Source organism: Anas platyrhynchos, chromosome 1, assembly GCF_047663525.1.
Source record: "Anas platyrhynchos isolate ZD024472 breed Pekin duck chromosome 1, IASCAAS_PekinDuck_T2T, whole genome shotgun sequence".
Lineage (NCBI taxonomy): Eukaryota > Metazoa > Chordata > Aves > Anseriformes > Anatidae > Anas > Anas platyrhynchos.
In genome coordinates this window covers 53450919-53475584 of record NC_092587.1, presented here as the reverse complement: position 1 = coordinate 53475584, position 24666 = coordinate 53450919, and the positions used below count along the sequence as shown (strand labels likewise).

At 40.4% G+C, this 24666-nt stretch overlaps 1 protein-coding gene across 27 annotated transcripts in view; it reads left to right on the top strand.

Annotated features, from left to right (window-relative positions):
• TNRC6B (trinucleotide repeat containing adaptor 6B) overlaps window positions 1-24666 on the top strand; it is a 139698-nt gene that overhangs the window by 35199 nt on the left and 79833 nt on the right. For 6 of the 27 annotated variants that reach the window (XM_072037333.1, XM_072037337.1, XM_072037330.1 and 3 more), the window contains one exon: window positions 5200-5267. The exons of 16 other annotated variants lie outside the window; for them this stretch is intronic. In XM_072037333.1, the coding sequence (XP_071893434.1) occupies window positions 5200-5267 (68 nt within the window). Of the gene's footprint in view, window positions 1-5199; window positions 5268-19418; window positions 19731-24666 lie in introns of those variants that run through there. 5 more of the 27 variants (XM_072037366.1, XM_072037359.1, XM_072037363.1 and 2 more) reach the window with 2 other exon arrangements.

Sequence of the window (24666 nt, the reverse complement as noted above, 5' to 3'; positions counted from 1 at the left end):
AGAAGAGATTTGTCTTGCCTTGAACCTTCCACACTATTTCTACATATTAGGATAAGTTAATCTCCTGTCTGTTGTGTAAGTCAAGCGACTGAAGACTTTGAATACTCCTTTTCAGAATGCTTGTGGTTTACTGGATCTGATGTGGTTGCTGTGTATTGCTAAAACATAGTGAAGAGTCTGGACTCCTGCTGCCTTAAAAAGAAGGGGAAAAGACTGCTGGACATGATGTCGTGATGACAGATTGAAGAGAAGCTGAGAGACTTTTGGGGGGAAGAAATGTCCATAGGCATTTTGTAAGAACTGTGGTTGGGGAGAAAAAAATATTTCAAGCTTATTTTGGCTGTTAAGTGCTGTTCTTCTTTTCAAGTCATCCACAGGTAGTCACTTAATCAAAACTTCAAATATCTTATTCTCACCCTTTCTGCAAGGGGGTGCTACTACTATCATTGGGGAAATAAGACCTAAAAAAAATGTATATACTTTTTAATTTCAAAAGTAAATCTAGTCAATAAATTAACTAGGCCCTAAGAATTAATTTAAAAAAATATGTAAATAATGTCCATGGAATGTTCTTTGGTCAGTTTAATTTTGTTTTCAGAAGGCAGTTTGTCAGAGGCACCTCTTTAAATTAAGATGAACTACCCAGTAAAGCACTTTAGACTTTCAAATGTCAGGGAAAGCTGAAAATGACTAATCTGACTTTCTAAACTTATTGTGAAAATGCATACCACTGGTCATGAAATAATATTTACCATATCCAGACAAGTGAGAAAATTAGAGGCAGAGTTCTGCAAAACGAGGTTGTGCTGAATCAGACCTATGCAATAGCCTTGTAGAGAGAATCATCGAATGGTTTGGGTTGGAAGGGACCTTTAAAATCACCCAGTCCAGCCCTTTGCCGTGGGCAGGGACATCTTTCCCTAGATCCAGTTGCTCAAAGCCCTGTCCCTTTGAGTTTGTAAACATGATCTTGTCAGAATCAGAAAAGCTTATGTTGCTCGTGTTTCGTAATCCTCTAGTAGACAAATAAATCATCATCTTTGTATAGATAGACATATAAAAGCATGCAGTCTACAAGGACTTGCAAAATTCAGTGTTGCAAGGTATGTTTGTACAACAAGTTATTTGTCTGCTCACTAATTAGTATACTTTACAATTAATTGTGTATCTTAAGTTGCTTTTTGAGTAGCTTAGGTTTTATTTATGTTGTGGTCGTGAAGGAGGGACATGTTACAACATTGTCAGACTACTTCCTTGTGTATACATCAGTCATACGTCTTGTGTTACGGGAGATCTGAAGCCCAAATGTTGGGCTGTATTCATGTCAAATCTGTTCTCTGCCTCAGACCTTTCTTTATTCTGAGCTCTCATTCTTACAGCATTGTGTAAGCTTTCTAAGCCTGCAGTAGCTGCTTGCTACCTATAGGCAGTAATCTAAAAGAGGACATACTCTGGATCTGCTACAGTCATTGCTGAAGAGTAGTACGATAGAAATATGGAATAGTTTAATTTCTCTTTTTTTGGGTGGTTTTATTTTTAGATTTTTTGTTTTGACTATGTAACTACTTTCTAAGATTTTTCTTAGACCTTTCCATACTGGAGTGACAGTTCTTTCTGGGTTGTTAACTTGGTAGTGTTTTGTTTTCTTCTGTATATTACCTCTCAACATTAAACTGTCCTTGTATTTACAAGATCACCAGGAAATTCAGATTGGAAGGGACTTCAAGGGGGCTCCAGTTTAACCTCCTCATCAAAGCAGGGTCAGCTGTGAGGTCAGACCAGCTTACAAGGGATTTTATGTAATCTGGCCTTGAAAACCTTGAAACATGGAGACTGCAGAACTTCTCTGGAGAACCTCTTCCACTTTTTGACTTATGGTGAAGACAAGTCTTCTCATATCCAATCTGGACTTCTCTTGTTCCAACTTGTGCATGTTCCCCCAGGCCCACTGCAGTGCTGATGTCCTTGTAGGTACAGGCGGGTTGCTGTTAGATCCCCCCAAAGCTGTCCTGAAGCTGAGCAAGCTCAGCTTGTCCTCATGCAGCATGTGCTGCAGCCCCTGAGCATCTTGCTGGGCTCTGCTGCAGAAGCTGGTCTACTTCATGGATGTGTTTCTTGTGTTTTCTTGGGGGGCCCAAAACTAGGTGCATTATTCCAGATATGGTCTGTTGAGCACTGAGCAGAGGAAATAATCAGTTCCTTCATCTACTGGCAAGGCTCTTACCAATAAAGCCTGGGACACTGTTGGCTTCTCCTGTCAGGGCATGCTGCTGGCTCATAAACCACTTGCCATCTGCCAAAGCCTTTTCCACAGAGCTGCTTCCTAGCCAGTCATTCCTCAGCCTGTGGCATTAGCTTAAAACCCAAGCAGAGTACAACCGTGTTGGTCCTTCAAGCCATCGATGAAGATGTTTAATGGACAAGTTCTAGGACAGACCCGTGCAGCATCCCACGTTTTAACAGCATCCAGGTAGTGTGCAACCATTAACTATTACCCCGAGACTGACCACCCAGCTGTTTTTCTTACCAGTCCAGTTGCTCATTCTAGTTCCCTGACACTCAATTTCTTAAAGTTCCCATGTCTTGAGGCATTTCATTGTTAGTTTTTTTTTCAGTGAAAACTTACAAATTAATCTTTATTTTGTGAATTCAACAGTTTCCACATTCATGAGGACTTTCTTGCTCTGTGACTAATGTTCTTTGTGAACTTCTCTTGAGAAGCTTTGCCATTGCCTTCCTCTAAGTGACAAGAAGCCTAGCTCTTTTCTTCCTCCTCTTCTTCTTTCAGTTATTTCAGATAATTCTACATGCTGTCTGAAGTGAAGTAAACTGATTAACATTTTGGTAGATGGTAGATTATTTTTTTTAAGTTGCTTTGAAACAGATTGTGTCTAGACCTACGAGAATGTTATTTTTAACCCAGGGTATTTGTAGTTCTTGTTTGCTTACTTTTCCTCTTTATAATGGTAATTTTGATAGATGTGCATACTAGATAACAATGTTGCCTGAAGAGCCATGCCACAGGCATTTAAAATTTGTAGTAAAGCAACAGTTTTATTGACAGTACTTTGGCAATTGCCTTGTCTTGGTGATCTACTAGATGTTCCAGTTCTCATCCGGGTTTCTTGTTTATGTTCTAATAAAATTCCCATTCCTTTCCAAATTTTTGTTGGCTTTGAAGTCTTTCTAGCTTTAAACTCGATCTTTTACAATCTCCAGCTTCATTAAACTGAATTTCTGTTTTATATGGGAATCTCGTTAGTTTAGCATTATACATGCTGGATGCAATTCTTCTTTACTCACAAACATTGCATCTTATGTTTTCTTCCTGGTACTAGCCACAAACCCTTCCTTTGCTTACTTTTCATGTGAACTGTGCTTGTCTCATATCAGCAAGAGGCTTTCCTCCACCCACCTGAACATAGAGCAAACTAGCTAAAATTCAGGCTGTATAGGAGTAACTCTTAAACATTTACTCTCACACAATAAAACCATGTTGTTTTATGATGTGGCCACAAACCTGTAGCTATTTTACCAGTTGTCCTAGTTGTTTTTTTTTTTTATTTGTTTGTTTTTTAAATCATCTACAACAATGCGATTAGTGGAATACCTTTCTCTTCCACCTGGCAATTTGAGTGCGGATGTTAGAGCTCCTGAGAAGCAGACATAGACAGGTGCAAGCAGATTTCATTATGTTTGATACGGTGAGACTAAATGCGAGTTGTTCAGGGAATGGAAATGCAAATTTTTTTTTTGCTTTCAAACTTCTGCTTTTAAATAAATACTGTTTTGACTCTGGATCCCATTGGGTACATGCTCACAAGTGTGAAATTGCCTTATATGCTTACTTGATTGACTTTGTCTTCAAGGATGTCATTACCAGCTTACAGTGTCTCGGTTTCTCAGTACGTTTGTGATTTTGCTTAGGGCTGTGTCCACGCAGGCAAATAACATAATTTCTGTTAGCCCTGTTAGATGTCAGTGTGCACATAACGTTTTTTTGTCAGTATTTTTGACCTGTCAACGGGATCAAGGTAGCAATGAGTCAAGTTGATTCTTCTTGAGGAAGGGACACAAGGGAAGGGCTGAGGTAGTGGTTGGCTGGTTTGTGTTCTGTAGGTTTTGTTTGGTTTTGTTTTCCTCCTTAACTGAATAACTAGAATATGTTATCCTTTCTGACTGAATAGTGTTCTCCTCTACTTTCCATTCCCAAATGTGATGTAGGGGGTCATGGATTTGTGTGTGATGATGATTTATTTGCTCTATTTGTCGTATGGCTTATTGAACATCGCAGTGTGGCCTGATTGCTGACTTCATGTAAAGCAGAGCATTGCTAACCGTATGCCTGGATGTTTGTGTAAAATACTAAGTGCATGTGTTGAATTTTTGTAGAAAGAGAATATTCTGCTACCTTTGCAAAAACTTCTGGCTGAATGAAGTAATTAAATGAAGCGTGCATAATTAATGATAAAATATAATGTAATTCCCCTTTCTGGCCAACGAAATTACTGAAAATGTATGCTAAAACTGTATTTAAAAAGCAAACAATTAAGCAGAAAGCTTCCTTAGTGCCCTTGGAATCTTTTATCATGTGAGCCAAAGGAAATGCCTACCTTATGTTGTCATTGGAACAGCATTTATTTGAGGTTCCCTTAGGCCTCTTTTTTTTACCCTACTAACTAAGCTGTGCGTGTGCAGTGAAAGTCCTTCATATAAAGTTGCTTTTCACAAATAATACTCAGCTTTTACAGCAGTTTCTATCTGTAGTTAATACAGTTTTTAAAAATCTTTTTTTTTTTTTTTGAGAGAGAGATCTTCACAGAAAAATGTTTTTTTTTTTAATTCCTACTTTATACGTAAGGAAGAAGTGCGGTAGAAGTCATACTTATTGAGAATAATGAAGGAAATCCATAACAGAGCAAGATTAAGAACATAGATACCCTGACTGATCAGTCTCCTGCGATAGCCATTAAATCATTCTTCTTCCCTTGTAAGATTTTCTGAGAACTGTGCTATAAAATGATACCATAGCAATGGGGATGGAGATGTACATATGTTGCTAAGAAACCACATGGTCTGTTCTGGACCAGTCGCTCTGATAAAGTGGCTGCCTTAAGTTGCTGCATATGGAAAAGGGCCACTTTAGGTGATGTGCGTTTTGCTCCACCAATTTCTGACCTGCAATGCTTGCCTTTGCAGATGGAACATGAGGATTTTGTAATGGAGGGGCATGGCAAGACTCCACCTCCTGGTGAAGAAAACAAACAGTGAGTCACACGTTTATTTGAAAAGGGCCTTACCATAGTAAATGGTGTGAAGCACTCTTGTTTTAATGTGCTGGAAACATTGGTTGTTCGTTTGGTGCTCGCCCTTTTGGTTCATTAAATATCCCTCTTTAATAGTGGATGGTGGCTGTTAAAAATAAAGAGAAATAAATCAGGATGTTGACTTGCTTTAAATTTAAAAGCATAGAAGTACGCTTTGCAATGTCAGAAGGTAAATCAGAATTTGTTGTGAAAGGGATAATCGTTCTGGAAGCTTAGCGCTGAGGCAGTGAGTTCCATTTTTTATTTCTAAAGTGAAAATTTGTACGTGAAACTTTTATACATTTCTTCTTCGGTGAAGTAATCTGAAATATGATAGAACCAGGGTCACCTTCTTGGTGTGCATATGGTAGATTAGTCCTCTTTGAAATATGAGCCTTCTTTAAAATGTGTTTTAATAAAGGAACTGAAATTGTAAACAAATGCTCTCTCAAGGATGAACAATTTAAGATGCTAGTACTTAGTGCTTTAGGGGGAAAAGCTTGATCAGAGGAAAAAAAAAAAAAAGACACATTTCCATCAGCAAAAGGCATAGAGGAAACAGCTTTTGTTAATAGGACTTCAGACTGAAATCCAGTAGCAGAAGAGCAGAGCTCTGTCCTCAAGGTGTGCTGCAGTGATGGCTGTCTCCTGTATTCTTCTCTTCAGCTAATGCAATGGTAATACAATTGTATCAGAGTTAAATGATTTACCTCACCTACCTTACGGAGCAGGCAAGATGGTCTTTGAGAAATCCACAGCACATTTTTTTTCCCCCTGTGCCTAGTTGGATGCCTCTTCATGAAAAGGAATCCTGTTGTCTCTTTGATCAGCAGTAAACTTGGTGCAGAAAGGTTGGGATTCAGCTTGAGGTGGGGGCCTTCCTTACCTTTCGGCTAAGCTAACAACTGTACGTTCGCTGCCTCTGCGACAGTGAGAAAATGTTTCTGAGGTAGCCAAGATGAGCTCAGGGAAGTTCGAGTGCTGAGCATGCACATTTTTTCCATCATGGAAGTGAGCCAAACTTCTCAAAGTAATTGCTGCTATTTCTTTCTATTCAGACTGCCCAACTTACTGTGGTACCAAGAGGTACAAAGCTTGTCGAAGTAGAAACTTTCAGAAAGATCCAGAAGGAAATCAGAGTCTAAATGAAACGTGGGAGTTAGATTTCTGTTCTTCTGGATTGCTTATTTTGGTTTATAGTAGTATAATGAAACACATTATTAGAGTGAATATATGGGGGATGTCGTCTTGGATTTATCCTGGCCTTTTGTTTGCTGTCTTATTTTAGGTGCAAGTGGAAGCTCCAGCTATTTTACAGTTGACCTGATTTCTAATTAGGGCTTTTCAAGAGCCTTACAATCTCCCTCTTCTCCAAAACTATGGTTACTGGAAAGAGAATGAGAACGGTGATAGGCGGGAGTTGTTTTATTTTTAAAGCTAATAAATTTGTGGTTTGTATATCAAATAATATTTTGATAAAAGGCTAAAAGTGCAATTTCAGTAATGCAACTAAGAGATTAAGGCAATTATTTTGTGCCATTGTAGTATAATGCCAGGAATATTCTGTTGTGGGTATTGCTCTTCAATTTTAGTTGGTCACTTAAATCTTTTACTACCCACAATCTCGAATTTTCATCTACCTAACAAAATCGTCTACTTACGTAGAGCTTAAAGGTTGTAAGTGGCTTTGTTCTGGCATCGAGGATAAACAGATGATAATCACAAAGAGGACCAGTAATTTATAACCTTAATTTACTTCAAAAAGGCTGCGTTGTCTTCACATCGTTTTTGTACAGATCTCAAAAGGAAAATCTGAAATTGCCTCTTCGTAATATTACTTCCATTAGCCGTTATCTGGACATTGTGGAACAAGCCTAGAAGAGGGCCACAGACTGACTGGCTGGCACATCTGGCAGTTGAGGAGAATTTGAGATTGCTCAATTTAGAGATGAGAAGAGTCAGGGCTGGGCAAACTTACCCGTGTATGTAGGTACCTGATGAGGGGTGGAAGGAAGACTTGAGCCAAACTCTTCTCGGCAGTGTCAGTGGGGCAACGGGCACAAACTGAAATACAGAAAATTCTACTCAAACGTAAGAAGGAAAATAAAACAACAATTTTTTTAAAAAAAAGCTGTTGGGGGTGGTCAAGCAATGGAACAGTTTGCTCAGAGTGGTTGTGCCTTCTTCATGCTGTAAGAGACTCAAAACCCAGCTGGACACAACCCTGAGCAACCTGCTGGAGTTAACCCTACTTTCAGCAAGGGGGTTGGGATTAACGATGTCTAGAGATCCCTTCCATCCTCAACGTTTCTGTGATTGTGTGCTTACTATTGTCTTCCTGTTTGATTTGAGTTAAAATTGGAGCTTGTTAATGAAAAGATAGTAAGTTTGAATGCAGAATCAGATTTCTTCTGTAGAAGATGTGTCCTTCCCTTTCCAGCTGTTCATTGCACTTCCTAGAGTTTACTCCCTCTGCAGCTATGCAGATTTTTTTTTTTTTTGAGTTCCTCTAATTTGCTTTCCTGAAAAGTTGTCCTTGTTAATTTAATCATCTTTCATACATACCTTAATCTGGATAACTGTACTGCCATGGCCTTTGGAAGATACAGGTTTCACCAAGTGACCCGTGAGGGAGCTAACTTGCAGCACAGCGCTGGAGCAGTCAGCAAGTGTTAACCTTAGGCAAACCCAGCAATTTCTTAGTATCTAGCAGCATTCCAGGGGACTCAAATAAGGTTTGAATGTGCAATAACAAAAAAATATAAATAAAAACAAAAAAAAAAACTTTTGAGAGACTTCCAGTGGAAGCAGTAGCTCTTGCCTAGCCTTGGTCTCTTGTGAAATGTTGTCTGCAAAAGTACAGCTGCATAACGGATTACAAAGAGCCAGCATCCATGGACAAGTTCTGGCACTGTATTTCTGAAATGCAACAGTGTATTTCAGCTCAGTATGACTTGGGTATAAACTTGGGATTTTAAGTGTACCTTCTGGTATTTAAAAAATGGTTTAATTGCAAAAACTTTTCTTTTGCTGTATGGAATGGCTCTCTCAAGCAAACCTACTGTAGGCTTGTAGCATTTCAAGATCTTTTGGTTAAAATCTGGATAATAACCGAACTCTTGTCTGCTAGTATCTGTCAGCTTTGTGGGGAGGAATTCTCCTTTTAGATGGTATGTGAGGTCTTTTAAACTGGTCATTTGCAACATAAATGTAAGTCATTTCAGTTGAAGCTGTTTATGAAGTTACCCATTCAAAATCCTTTGTAGAAATGAAATGTGGAATGGGCGTTCTTGTCTCAAGTCCTCTGAAAGATCTGCAGTTCATGTGCGGTGCCAGTGTTATATGGACTGGCGTGGTTGTGCAGCAGTGAGGGCTGCACCTTACTCTGAAACCCCTGCATGGACTCCCGCAGAGGACTGAGGCTGATGATGGCCACCATGGACCGTGCTTCTCCTCCAGAAGAGGAGCAATGCATTTGAGAAATTGTTACTTTGCAGATTTGAAGTAATAGATGACACCTGGATCTGTTAGTGAAAGGGAAGTAATACACAAACTCATTTTGTAACAACAACAAAAAGTTTGACTGACACATAGAAGGCTGCTGGAGGCAGCAGCTATTCAGACTAAAAAGGGAGCCAAGTTCATACATTCATTTGCAAGGTAAGCCAAGCTATTACCACTGTCTGATGCACCTCGGTTGGCTATTCCCTACCTGCTGCTTTATGGAGGTGTTTTCAACTACCTAAGTAATTTGTACATCTGGAAGTGATTCACACCACAAGAAAGATAGCAAGAGAAGATCATCATTTACTAAGTATCATTGATTAGCCATATTGGATAGCCTCTTCCCTGGCTTGACAGGTTTATGTGGATTCTGAGGCACCAAAATTGCAGTCATGCCAGAAAAGAGATTGCAGCTGTGAAGATCGCAAAATCATTGTTTTAAATTTGGTCATGCTCTTTTAAATCCTTTTTTAAGACTTGAGAAGAAATATTCAATGTCTTTCTGGACTGATATCACACTGTAATTTAAAGAAGGCTACACATAAAATCATACAGGCTGGAAAGAGGAATTGCAGACCAATAAAGTAAAGACCAATAAAGTAATTTAGGTTGGAAAGGACCTCTGAAAGTCATTTTATCCAATCCTATGCTTAAAGGAGAGGGGGATTTGAAGGTTAGATCTAACTTCACAGTTACATCAGGCTACTCAGGATTATTCTAGAGCATTTCTGGGCAATCTCTTGCAGTGTTCAATCACTCTCAATAATCCTAATATTCAGTGGGAATTTCCCTTGTTGCAATTAGTCTGTTGCCTTTCAACCTTCCATTATGCACGTCTGAAAGTCAGGCTCGGTCTTTACTAAAACTTAATCTCTCTTTGTTTACTAAGCAGAAGGATCTCCCCGTGGCCCACTTGCTTAATTTCTCTTCAGACAAAGCAAAGCAAGTGCTATCAGCCTTTCTTTGTAAGTCGCATTAAGGAACCAGTTAATAGGCCTGTCTTCCTTCATTTTCAGCAACCTATCAATATTATGTGCCTCGCTGCCACAGTAGCATAAATCAACCAATACTACTCTTTTATAGTGATGCTGAAAACTATAGAAAGTCTTCCGTGGTATATCCTGAAGATAACAAACAGCTTTGGCTGCTGGGAATGCCCAATGTTGTTACAAAATATGGCAGTATTCTTGTGAAGGGTCTCTTCAGTGTTAAATTTCCAAGAAGGCCCAAAGCCATAGAATCTCTCTCTGTAGCATGAAATCGTGTTCTTAGCAAATTTAAAGTAAGCCATGGCTAAATACGTGCATAACAGGGTTTTTGCTTGTTGTTTTAAGGACACTCCTTACTACGGAAGGTATTAAGATTTGTCTCGAGTAGCTCCACACCTTTTTTAATTAACTGACAGTGCCAGCCAAAACAGAAGATTTTGAAGGTATTCATGCTAATACTGTCAAAGTAACCTCCAAATCCTAGTTCAGATTATCAACCCAATTTGGGCTACCTAATTTGGATGTCAGCTCAAATTCTGTTGAAATTCATGGCAAATTATGCCCTTCCTTGGAAACATCAATGCTTATGTTCAAAATGAAAGGTCGTAGCTATTTTTTCTGTGTCTGTAGAATAAGTAACCCATTACATAAATCCTCTACAAAACTGTCCATCCACCCCTCTTTCCCCCACCCCCAAAAAAAGTCCTTTGTCCTACATCCAAACAAGGCACAGCTGAGACATGCACTATGTATGTAGTGGCCATACTAGATGTTTTTGTCGCAGGGTGTTGTGGTTCTGTTAATGTACAAGAAGATGTTTCAGGCTGGTAATAATTCAGACTAGTTCTGGTGTTGGCATCCGAGTGGGAGAATTTTGACTTGGACTTTTTTTTTTTCTTTTACATCCTTGGAGATATGAAAGGATACGGGAAGCAGGAGAGCATGAAACTAGTGCTAGAGGTAAGAATTGAGTATCTAAGTGAGGATTCAGGAATACTTTCATCAGCTACATACTGTCCAAGTGTTTTTAAGCTGCAATGGTGTGGGCGACCCTACCTGTGTAGGTAAGGGAGGGGCACAGAAAACCATTGCCCTTTGTTGTGCGATGGAGTGGGTAGTAATGGATGAGGCAGCAGTGAACTCTAGCTGGAGAGCAGCTGTGTTTTAGCCCTAAGACTGGTAAGTCAATAATGTTGAAAAAGCTGGCTTGCACTTCTTAAAATAGAATACTTCAGAACAAAACAACTACAAAAATCTGCAGAATATACTTAAGACTTCAGCACTTTAAATGCTAAGGGTTCCATCAATTCTCTTCCATGTTTTATCAGTTAGTGTTAAGCTTTTTTTTTTTTTTTTTTTTAAACTTTTTTTGTGCCTAAAGTTATTCTTCCCAGGAAAACTCCAGTCTGAATATTCTATGCAAAAATCATTAAAAATCACACTCACTTCTGCAAGCTAGTCTTGAAAACGCTGGAAAATGTTTTCAATTGTCATCTCATTTTCTTAAAGTTACGCAGATTCACCTACTCACTCATTTTTCTTTCAAACCTTGTATTAAGAGGCAGCAAAGCATACAGCATTGTGTCTTACTTTGTCATGAACAGATACTGGCTTTTCATGTACCTCAGCTAACCTACACCATTAGTATGCTGTCATTTAGCAAGTATTTTCTTAATATGTGGAAAAGCAGAAGCTAGATGACTTGAGGAAAAAGAAAACATATCACACAGAAAAACATCAACTCTGGAAGTAAAATTCCTACTTACTATCCACATATTTAACCTACACACTACTGAATATTGAGAGAAGAAAAGATTTGTGGACAGTATGCATTCTACATTTGAATAGCATGACGCTTCTTTTCCCTGGGATTTTACAGCATTTTCTTCCAGATGTCTTCTGGTAAGACCAGGCTAGTTTGTTGTTTTTTCCAAGATCTGTATTTGTCCTGCGTAGGAAGTTCACAAAACCTGCGTCTGAACTCTGCAGTCTAATCTGATCAAGAGACTTCATATTTGTTGTCTTCCCAGACCAAGAAAAAAAAGCGTATTTTGCGTTCCAGTTTGCTGATACTTATAAATATGGTATTGCAAAATATCCGGAGTAGGTAGTGTCACACATTCCCAGTTTAATTAATAATTTAGTAGTAATTCTAATTGCTAACAAAAACTTACTGTACAGTTTACTGTATTTTGAAGCAGAGAGTAACTGTATACAGACTAAATTCCTAAAATCCCAGAGCCTCTTTATTTGAGACACAACCTCCAGCCTAAGCTCTCCAGTCCATTTTCAGGGAGTGAACTAGCTAGGGACACTATTAAGATCAGGTTAATTGTCTGAGAAGTCTTTTTTGGTTTGTTTGACTAGTGGATGTTCCCCGCCACCCCTTTCCTAGGCTGATGCTTCCTCAGAAGCTGACTGAGGTAACTGCCTTCTGATGCATCATTTATATGGATGGCTGGAAATTGCTCTCTTTTCAGCTTTCCCTTGGTAGAAACTGATGGGTGGCCTCTTACATAGGAGAGACAAGTTGCTTACAGGTTGACGTTTAGAAATTTAGATAAAACATACACATAAAACAAACAATACAAACATAAAGAAACCTGTTTAGATCTGCTTGTTTCTATGCTGCCCTTCTCAAGCACATACTTGTGATGTACAAACTTAAAAGGTAGGATGTCTGTATTAAATATATGCCTTAAATGCTATATAGAATGCCATAAGTCCGCAGTGAGCCTTAAATGTTCCGTTTGTGATTTGTCTCCCACCTTGATGTGGAAGAACACATACTACAAAGTTAGTTCCTGAGATTGGCAGGAAATGCAGTTTAAAGAAACTGTTCTACCTTTTTGCCTTTGTACTGCCACTTCCTTGAGGACAGTTTGATTTCTTCCTTCTTCTCCCCACCTTTGCTCCTCTTAGTATAACTTTGTACACTTTTATAAGAGTAAAACTTTCAGTGCTATCCTGTAAGTGTTTTATAGAGGAAATCCTTGGAATTCAAGCAAGTATTTAGAAGTTCCTTAAACAAAACTAGTATTTTTCATTGATAAATCAAATGTATTTCTGGTTAGTATTTTTTTAAAAAAAAAAAAAAAACACTTTCTGAAAGAGAAGATCTTGTCCTCCAAATAATACTTGTAGAATGGAAGGAGGAAAAACGAGGAATTCTGCTTTTCAGTTACCTGTTGATACATCGATTTTTCAATAGGCTTGTTGTTGAACTGATACACAAAGTAAAGAGGCAAAAGTCATTCTGCTTGTGGAGGTATTTACTGCTGAGGAAAAAGTGGCTTAGTACGTAAACAAGAACTAGTATTAGCTAAAAAGTTGGTGATCACTCAAGTTGCTTGGATTGACTTCTTAACAGTAAGGATGTAAAACTTGAATATAACCTCATGTGATGGAATTTATTAATGATGAAGCTTTCTTCAAAACCAAGGCAATTTTGCGGTGAAGTTTGAAGTCGTTTTTTTTTTTTTCAGTGGGAAGCATGTTTTTAATCAAAATAGAAATTGGAATAGCTTTGTGCTTGTTCTTTAAAATCTAATGTGCCCTGCTGCAAGTGTTTGCTACACAGGTAATAGCAACAGGTTTAAAGAACAACAAGGAAAAAATTATTTAAGTGACAAGGATAACTCTGAGCCTTGTCTAAATGAGTGTTTTCTCTATATTACTAATGTAAAAGTATAGTTTAGAAAAAATTCTGTTGTATCTACACCAAGTTGGTGCCACATGGTTTTGCTAAAGATTCTCTTTCTGGATCGTTAGAGGAAGCCAGTGGCATGATAAATGTGTATGAATTACAGTCCCCAAACTTGGTTTTTTAATTTTAAATTCTCTCCAAAGAATAAATACATTCATCAAGTCTTCTGTATTCTTTCTGTGGACACCCAGATGAAAAGTTGAATATTCATTTCAAGCAGATGGAGAAAGCAAGAGGAAAAAGACTAATGGCTCTATGTTACATTAGGGTTTGTGCTCTCTTCTTGTTTCCTGTGTCCAGAAAATAGAAATCTTGGTGACTATCTGCTATGGCTTCCAGATGCCAGAAGTTAAAGGACAAAAAGGATAAATGATCTCAAAGTCCTAGAACGTGGCTGCAAGTTGTTGATCTCATCCAGACCCGTCAGGAAGTGACCATCCATTATTGTAAATTATGGGGTTCTTTATTTCTCCATGTAGAAGATAGGGCATGCATTGTATGACTTAAAAATACTGCTCTCGGTGGTCAGCATGGTATGAATTAAAAACTTGTTTACAGAGATATTTTGGAACTCCGAAACTGCAACCCCAGGCATGCTGTGATCAGGAAAGCTGGTATAATTTCTTCTACCTCTGACTTGATAGATCTGCTGAACTCTTTGCACTTCATCGACTCAGTCATATTTGGGGATCACACTGGTTTGAGTTAGGTTAATGCATGCATCTGAGCATTTGACAGCAGTACAGCTTGTAGGATTTTCTGCCTGGATACCTAGCTGTTCCTTTTTTGACATTTCAAACTCAAGGGCTGTACATGAAGGCAAATGATTTAGGGAAGATGTTCAGCTTGCTTTATTATTCTTTCTATTTTCTTTAACGTACCGTATTATGGTTCCTTTAATGAGAACAAAGGCAAATGGGTTGGTGCCAGCTCCAACCAAGATGCCAGAAATTCCTTTGCTCAGAGGTTTCCGGGCCAGTGACTGAACTCCCCACACTAAAATTAAAGACAAGTTAGAACAATTTGCGGAGAGGTACAGGTCCATGTCACCATAGATAAATAATCGAGTTATATACAAAAAGCTAAGTGCAGAATAGTTTCCTTTTAGATGCAGGGGAAGAAAAGGGGGGTGGTGAATAAGACCATCACTTTCAGTCTAAATATCTTGCTTCTCTTTTGTGAGACCTCGCATAAATATTTGTGAGAAATCTGCTTTACGTGGAAAGACTAAACCAAAGTGCAGAGGATATATTGAATTTCAGGAGAGGCCTGTCTGCAGGTTCTCTGCGAGGAAGGGGGTCCTGTTGCGGTAGGGTTTATAGGCATGAAAGATAAGCTTTTTTCCTTAAATATTCCAGTCTTAATGCTTAATGGTAGTTGTTTAAATTTCTTGAAAGCTTCTAGCCTTAAACAGAGGGGAGGGAAGGATTTAACCCATGAGATTATTATCCCTTTTGAAATGCAGCGGAACAGCTATCGGTGAGGGAAGGTCAGTTGAATCCGTCCTCTAACTGGTGTGGTAATTCACCTGTCATAAACAACCATTAGAAAGCAACAGCTTGCTGTACATACAGCTGGAGTAACTATTTCCCTGAACATGTGTTAATGCTGGGAAAAAAAAAAAAAAGTATTTGGTATATAAAACTGATAAGCTTTTCATATTTCATGGATGTCTTGACAGTTTGTAGGATTTTAGAAGCCGAAGATGGAAACCCATTAGGAAAGGATTATAGTCTCCGAAAGTGAGAAGCTTCCGAGATGATAATACAGGAGCAGGTTAATGAAGTGCTAAACTGTAAGAAGACTGATCTGCAAAAGTTGCCTTGCGCATTGTGTTAGTGCAGAGTACTCTCATAATTTGCAGGGATATATGTATAAATGATTTCTGCAATTAAAAAAAAAAAATCATTCAGCATTTAGAAGGGGACTTAACGGGAGAAGGTTTTGGAAGGCCTGTTGTTTTGTTCCCTTGAGTTTAGTCTCATGCTATTACTTTCTGTGTCTATCTTTCCCAGGAAGTTTTCAGCATCTTGTCCAGTTTTGTTCAAGTGAAGCATTAGAGTAGGAAATGACAGGCCACTTATGACTGCCAGTATGTAAAACATCAGGCTGCCTGGAAGAGAGAGCAAAAATAATTTTCCACTAAAAGAAGGGCTTCAGGACAAAACAAATCTTTTGTGTTTACGACAGTGGCTAGCTAATCATAAAATGCGCTCTGGGATTAACTGCAGCATATGCTATCTTCTGCCCAGGCTGGGAGGATGCAAAACAATTATAGGAAGAGATCTGCGCAGGACTCGTGTACTGGCAGGGCCTTGGCATCAACGGAGAGCTGGCTGCAGGATGCTGGGATTAGCGGGGCAGAGCAGAGGTTCGGTGGTGTGTGACAGAGATGGGTAGGAAATGAGCTTTTAGTTCCATTGTTCGTGGAACAACTTTGTTACAAGGAAGATAGAAGGCTTTATCTTTCTCCACTTCGGAAAGGGCATTTGAGGAGATTGAAGAAGTGGAGGCATAGCGATGGATTATTTATAGGCCGCCCAGCTAGGGAAAGTATTGTGGCAGATTGAGGAAAAAATTAGGTGGAAAAGTGGGTGTTTGCTAAGTTCTGTGAATGAAGTTTTCCTTCCGAGTTGTTATCGTTCTGTGAACGCTTCATCAATGTATGGATTCAAAACTTGATCTTGGCCTTGAAGACATAAAAAGTTCTTAAACTTAATGTGCTCTGAACTATTCAGGTCTCGCACTCTTTTTGTCCCTGGCAAGGTAGCAGAACTGAGTTTTACTGAGTCTCCAGACCACTGTCGCAACATAAACTCTGAATACTAATGGTGTATATATACTCTGTTCCTAAAACATGTTGATAAGCGCCTTTGCAAAAGCGGTTGTAACCTTTTCAGAAATTGTGCAAACTTTTCCTGTGTCGGTCGCTTTTCGTCATGGTGTTTTTCTCTGTAGAAAGAATTTACATTTTGGCTACTATAGTTTAAAAAAAATAAATCCTGCTAACTCTCTTTTCACAGTTCTGCAGCATCAGATGTCTCATTGCTCACTAAGGGGGGGGGAAGGGGAGATAATACAGTTTTCCTTAGGAATGAGTATTTTGTCCTTGAAGAATTCTCCGACACATCAAAGTCTGAACTCCTACAGAGGGGAGGCTATCTCTCTTGAACAATGGCTTAATGTGCAGTTGCTTTGAAGACTTCAAAAAGAAAAAAAGTTGATAGTTGATACAGCCAGATTTAGCAGTCGCCTTCACTTTTCAGAAGTGGTAGGCATTCAGCATCTCTGTTTGAAGAAAACAACTTAAACGTTTTATTAACTGTCCCTTATCTAGACCTGAGCAACTAGGAACTTGACACAGGCATCTACCAAGTCGAGGAAGCAAAATGCTTTGAAATTTTAACCTAATGTTTTTAATTGTTCTCTTGAAATCAATAATTTTTAGAGCACCCAAGGAATAGTTGAGACTCATAATTCTGTTCCATAATTTAAGTGTTTTCACTGCTTGCTGTTTATTAGACATCGTGCAACTGTATGTGCGCATGTCCCCATGCTAAGATTTGTTTCTAATTTCATCTCCAGAAAGACAAAGTGATCCTTCTAAACCCTGTTAACGTGATGTAGTAAACAAGCTGGAGTTTGTGCTCACTAGGACGGTAATCCAGGTCAGTTGGTCTGCTGGTGACTGGTTGAGGAGCTGTGGAGGAATTGGCCTCCAATCACCCTGTCTCTGTTACCCCAGCAGCCGTCTGGGGTCGCTCTGTGGGACTCTAACTGATGAGCTGCAATGGGATAGAGGACGTGGAGGCCTCAGGTCACTTCAGGATTTGTCTTTTTGCCTCTCATGCTCTAGGAAGCAAATTTTTCACCAGCAGAAAAAATGACAGTTGGTGAGAAGGCATCTGTACTATGAGAAACTTGTTAATATTTGAGGTTTCTGCTGAGGAATTACGTCCGGCGGAGCCAAGTTGACTTTTTCGCTTCCATAGGATCAGCTATGAAGAACGCATTAGGGGAAAAAATAAGTGTTAAATTTGTTGCCACGGGTAATATGGGCAATGTAGAAGGCCCTGGGGGTGGAGAAGCTGTAGGATGGTAGGGGCTTGGCCTTCAAAATAATAAGATGGCATCAACCCATGGGACTTGTGAACCAAAGCAAAATGCCCTGCAGACAATGAGTTTTGCATAAGGACTGAATGAACCTGAATCTTTTAAAATTGAGTAAAGTTCTGCAGATGGGATGGAGAACATCTCCTTTCTGATGTGACAGCTAGAAGGCACAGTTGATGTCATCGTTCATCTACAGGACACTGCTGCATTGCTGTGCACGTACAGTTGAAGCCGAATTAATTAGTCCTGTATCAAAAGGCCATCAAAAAGGATCGTCTCTAACTAGAACCAAAATGCACCTCAATGTGAATTAGAAAAAATCCCTTTCCTCCTGCCTAAGTTGAGATGAGGACACAGAATCCGTAACTGTAAGCGTTCAGTGTGCGCGTTTGCTGGCCTGGTAGGAGCACTCTGAAGCATCGTTACAGTTTTTAAGGTGCTTTATGATCCTCAGATGGAAGGTGCTTAGAAATGAAGTGTTTATAATCAGATAAGTTAGTAGTACATAACAAAGATACAACCAATTAACACTAGCTGTTAACAGAGCTGTGAGCATCAGACAGCTTAATGGTTAGGTTTTCAAGGGCAATTGCCCTCTGCAAAGGGATGTGCAGGTTTTGTATATGCTCTGTATTTTTATGCTCTACTCAGTTTTCTGAACCGCTATGCTGCTGGTTCTCCTTCCACAATTTTGGTTGGAGAAATGCTGCATTAAAGCAAAACAAAACAAAAAACTTATTTTTCTGTGCCATGGGTAGTCAAGGCTTAACCAATATGCCAACAGGAACAGATACAAGGTGAAGTATGTTTCAGTTGTTGGCTTGGTTGAATTTTTAATACTAAAATACCAATCCTGAAGTTGCTTTCAAATACTGTTTGGAGACAATTTTCACCTCATCAGTGGAATCCACAATTCTTTCTGGAAGACAGGCTAATCAAGATAAAACATAGGCCCACAGACAGCCGTTTTTAACAGTACGGTAAATTAGTCAAGATGTTTTATGGGTGCTGCAGTTATTCTTAAATTGCTCATGCTCTCTCTGTTTGTTGGTTATTTGTTTGTCTTCCCAAAACGTGTTGTGCTTTTAAAAGTTTAGCCTATTGAGCAGGGACAAGATGAAGTTCTGCAGCAGTGCTTCACACTTGATACGCAGCAACTCAACTGAGTGCTGGTTGCTTCGAGTATTGTCAGCTCCTTGAATTGAAAGCTTCCAGGGCTTCAGAATGGAGAGTTGGCAAGCCCTGCTGAAGTTAAGAGGATTTGTAAGTCTGAGTAAAACAATTTGGCTTTGGGGAGGGGAGTGCAGTTATCTGTAGCTGTAGTGCACGCACTCATACTCGGTGTGATGATGGGATGTGAAGGTGCAACATTTGATGCAGTTGGTTTGGGTTTTCTCTTCAGGTCTTGCTGCAGATGAGATTTCACTGTATTTTTTAAATTGTGGTGTTTGGCTTAGCCCTGCTGACTGCTCCTCTGCTCTGTGAGGCACCGCAGAGAACAAATAGATGTGGCTGGGGTCCCGTTGGACAACTCTTGTGGGGGGAATCCCTGAGCTAGGGTTTCTACACCTTGCCATGAAGGCACCTGGTGCAAAACATGCCAAAACCTGAGGCATATTAGCCTTTTATGCGTTTGCTTCTTTGTTCAGCCGCTGAGGGCTTTGGCTGTGGAGGCCGGCGGCTTCCCCTCAGCGCCGCGCTGGCCCTTTAAGGCGGGGGGGGGAGAGGGGGGCGGGCGCGGCGGGCGTGATTGACAGGCGTTGGGCGCCACGTGACCGGGCGCCGCTGTGAAGGTCACCAAGCGCCGCTTCCTTCAGAGAGAGCGAGAGGGAGCGCGAGGGAGGGAGCGGGAGAGCCAGCGAGGGAGGGAGCCGACGCCAAGATGGCCGCCGCCGCTGCCTGCTGAGCGCCGCGAGCCGGGGGGAGGGCAGAGAGCGCACACGGCAAAAAAAAAAACAAAACAAAAACACAACGAAAACACCACACAACGCAACCCAACGCCACGGCACCACCGACCCCGACGCGACGTTCAGCCCCGGATCGCTTTGCGTTTCCCACCTCCACCTCGCATGCCTCAGCTCGCTGGATTTAAGCACTGCTGCACTTTATGAGGTGAGTGGCGCGCTCCGCTGGCGGCCGCGGGGCTGGGCAGCCCGGGCTGCTGGGGGGGCTCCTCCCTGCACAAACACCTCGCCTGCCCCCCGTGCACAGAGGGGTTTTGTGGGGTTTTACCCACACGTCTCCGTGGAAGCCTAAATTTTTTGCAGAGATCGGTGATTTAAAGCATTCAGGCAAATCGCAGCCGATCTTTATTTTTTTATTTTTTATTTTTTCTCCACAGAAAATCTCGTTTTATTTAAACGGAGCCTGCTGGAAGGGGCCGATTCCTTCCCCGCGCCACCCCAAGCTCTTCAATCTGCTGCACAAATTTGCATAGGGAGCCCCGGCTTTGCATTCTTGCTGCTGCCGGCTCCGGCGGGGGACAGATGGGGAAGTGCTCTCAGCAGCAGGCCATCCTTCCGGAGGGGGGGGGGGGGAGGACGGGACACACACACACACACACACACAAAAGCAACCAAACAAAAACCCCGCGTCAAATAGGGCGGCCGGCGGGGCAAAATGTCACCGGCCGGGCTCCCCCCGGCCTGCCCGGATCCGGCCGAGGCCGGCCCCGGGGGTCCCGCGGTGCCCGGAGCCCCCCCGAGGCAGGTAGGGGGGAGGCAGGCAGGCAGGCAGCCTGCCCGGGGCTCGGATTGCCCCTATAAAACAAGCTTTCCTCTCGCCGGCGGCAAATGGAGGGGCAAAGGGGGTGTTTTCTCGCATTTAACATCCCCCCCCCCCCCGACTTTGTTAGTAGCGATTTAACCCCGAGTTATTTTTGCATCTCCCTCCAGAAGCGAGCAGAAAATTAAAGGGAAATAGGCGAAGCTTGCTGCGAGCAGGCCCCTCCCCCTGCATTGTAGGAGTGTGATGTAATGCTCCTGCTGGGGGGTTCAATGAAACAATTTCTCGGCGGTGCTCTACGGTATTCTTCATCTCCGCTTGGTAGGTCTCAGCTCAGCTGGTTTTTCTCTCTCTGGATGTCGAAGCAGCAAAAAATCATCTTGTGAATCTGCTTTCAGATTGCCGTGTACACGTACCATGGTTATGGTTTGCAGATCAACTTAGAAACGTACAAGACAGGATCGTATTTTATATTTCTTTCTGGCTTCGCATCCACACAGTTAGATACAAATGGAGGAGACAGATGTGCTGAAGGTATATCGAGCAGTCCTTGTAGTCTCATAGCGTATATCACGGGTTTGTTTTCTGGGCTAGCAGGTATGTGAAGTAATTCTGCAGTATATCAAGTTGCTCTTGGAAATTAAAGGTAGCTTTTCTTTTAAATCGAAGAAAGCCAATTAAAAAAAAAAGAACTCCACTCAAATTTTGGTCTTATGGTTCAGATGTAATGCATTACTTAGTTCATGTATAAAATAACACGCTCTGTTCCTTCTTAGGATTAACGAATGTATTGGAATCCACCCTCTTGCTCTATTAGCATGTATCTGTGTGGGAGGATATTATAAAAATGTTGTCTTTGACCTGATGCAGCCTGAGCCTGATGCCTGAAGCTCCTTTTGTTATTCAAAGCCTTTTTTAGCTTAACAGAGATTCTAACGTAGACAGAATACATTGAGTATACCTGTTGATCGGTAAACTTAATTAATTCAGTTTTCAGATACAGCATTATAGGTAGTAGGCTTCTTAGATTTGGTAATTGCTTGACTGAAACATCAGTTACGTAGTTCATGTGATGCTAGTTATAGCCTAGGATGGCTGAACTGAGGAAGTAATGAGATGTGAGTTTGGTTCTGGGTTGGCAATACGGTAGGACTCGGCCTTCTCAGACTGTATGCTTTGGAAAAGTAGTCGCCCTTCCTGTGTATTTTTTTGCGTTCATTCATTACTGTCTGTGTTGTATGCTGTCAAAGCCCATAAATAATGGTATCCTGTATTCTACTTTGATAATATAAAAGTAATATTTTATAGTACCTGCAACTGTTCATAACTAGAAGCTGCCATGGATGCTTTAAAAAAAAAAAACCATGCGTGCACACATCATTGAGAGTAGAAGTGATTCCAGTATGTAGTCTCAGTCCTTTTGAGCGGCTTCCTGAGACAGCACATTCTGAATAGGAAGGACCAATTCAAATTATTCCTCATATAAATATCTTCGACCTAGGAAATGTTAGCACAGGGTGTGTTGAAGACTGCAGCCTGTAAAATGGTAGGACTTTAAAAGACCAAATCGAGGCAGTTCTCTATACTGTTTGCATCTGGTACATTCCTGCAGTACAAAGGGAACAAAAAGTGATTTAGGTCCATTCTGAAGGACCTGACTCAAGAGTTGCAATTCCTGTGTCTGAGTTTGAATCCTACAGCAGTGATGGGGAGGGAAGGAGCCTTTTTTCTTCGTTTGGTTTACAGCGATGACAGCGGCTTTATAAGCATGTGTTTTTTTTTCTTTTTTTTTTTTTTTTCTGTTTGCGTTTCTATGACGATTGTTATTGGTATCTGCAGGAATCAGAAAGTCCTTTTCCGAAGCAGACTATTCTAGTAGGTTGAAAACTACAGTGAAGTCTGTAGTCAGCAGAGCCCCTGGAGTTTTGTGCACTACATCTGAGAGTCTTGAGAAATAATTGACAAGAAAAGCCTTATTACCATTGAGCTTCAGTATACAGGAGCCTGGAGGGAAGGGAAAACAAGTGTCTGAAAAATCAGTATGCTTGGCTTTCAGCGGGTTTTTTAGCCTTTTTATCTCCTGTGGGTAAGGAGGGGAAAAAAAAAAGAAACTTCATAAGATCATACCCTCTGTGTTGGCTGGTTTCAGCTAAACTTAACCTTCTGAGACTTTTGTCTCTTACATATTACTAAATGACTTACTAGAGGAAAAAAAAGCATTCAAATGTAGAAACTTAGAGAATTTTTATCAGTACCTTTCCCAGTTTCCCTGCAAAAAAGTGTGCTGTGGCTTGTACCTCGAGGCAGACCTTGAATTCTGGTCATTGTGGAACTACTTTGCTTTTGGTGCTGAGGATGGAAGGTGTTGACTTGGTATTGTCTTTAGTTGGCAGTTTTGTAAAGTTTGAGGGATGTTTTGTTTTGTTTTTAATTGATAGAGAAGAAACCTGCCTCCTTCTAAAGAGCTGCCTCGGTTTGCTGTTTCCCTATTTGAACAGCTCAAAATTTGAAGCAGGAAAATAAGACGTGTAGGATGTTTGCCTCTAAAAAGCTGTGCTTCGGAGTTTTCTACTCGGGGATCAGGTGTGGGTATTGGAGTTCTATAACCACAGAACCAGAGAACATCCTCAGTTAGGAGGGACCCAGAGGGATCCTTGAGTCCAACTCCTGGGTCCATACATGTCTGAAAGCATCGTCCAAACACACCTTGAACTTCAGGCTCGGTACCGTGACCATTTCCAAGGGAAACCTCTTCCAGTGTAACCTTCCTGAAAGTCTTGTGAAGATGTGTGTAAGAGCAGGGCAAAAGTGAGATGCCTTTCCACCAAGAAGAATGTTGCTGGAAGCTGGTTAGATCTTAAATGTCTAAACTTTAAACATGTGGCTATAATTACTGCAGCAGAATTAGCTTGATAAACAGATGTAAACTTCAGTTTAGGTGAATACGAAGATTTATTGATTCTCAAAGCAAGGCAAGTTCTGTATTTATTTCAAGAAAGAGCAGATTTAGTTGCTAATGTAACGCTGGAATTTTTCTGGTATGACTACATGTGTCATATTTCAAATCTGTTTCAAACAAACTATCTGAAGTTAGGTGTCAAGAGAATGCTTTTTGGCCATTTCAACATCAAGGGCAAACGTGGAAATAGAGTAGAGATGAAAAATAATATATACTGAAAGTATTTCCATTTTGTTTCAGTGGTGGTGCCATAATTGTTTGAAGGACACAAGAGAAATGGAGCCTTTCTCTGTGGTGAATTCCAACTCCAGAGCTGTACATCCAGCGCTTTTCACTGCTTAAATTCTTCCTCCGTTGTACATATGCTGCTAACCCAAGTTTATTTTTTGTAGAGACAGAGCATACATATTTTGGAGCAGCAGGCATATATGTAAACCCAGTTATTTTTTTATATGTAGTGCCACCCACACGCTTTTGATGCGAGTTCCTAAAGCTTTATGGATAATTGTCGATTTAAGGGATGGTTTTCTGTCTGTTTGTATAGCACATGCTGGGGTTATAGTTCAGGGCTGAAATGCTCTGGTGCTGCTATAATGATGTACTTAAAATTGTAATCATTTCTGAAATGTAATGTCTAAGAACAGGCTAAGTGATATTTTGATACAGTAATATGGGCAAGCTTAAAGACAAACCTTGATTTTCTTTCTAAAATGTTTTAGTTCCAGAACTACTTTTAATTAGCCAGTTTAGCCATGTGGGAAAACATAAAAACATAAACCAATAAACGAACCCTGGAGTTATTTCAGGTACCCGGGAGAAGAAGCATTAATAAAACAGGTGATACAAAAAGGCAAAACAGATCAAAATCCAAGGGTTAAGCGTAGCATGGGAAAATGTACGCTGATACCCCTGGAGAGAAAATGTGGAGGGGAGTCTTGTTGAAGACAGCAGGTAACAAGCATGATAGCTGAGTACTGTTTCTTTCTGTGCTACCACTTGTGTCTGAATTTAATTAAATGATTTAATTAAATGGACATTTGTATGTCAGGCAAAGAAAATGATATAAAAGTATTTAGATACCAATAGCTGTAAAAAAAGAAAAAGGCAAAGTACAAAACATGTATCGATTCAAATTTATGTCAAATGGGACTTAGCAGTGAAATCTAGGTTTGGAACTTGCTACAAGAACAAAACCAAAAGAAACTATCAAAATACAGCCCTGTTTTATTACATGCCATCAGGAGAGTGTCACTCCTTTTAGGATGGGACATTCACAAGACCTTAACTTCAGAGCATTTTGAACAGTAGGGGAGGTCAATAAATTTTGAGGTATTTCAAGTAAGACAAGTAAAACATAATAGAAGA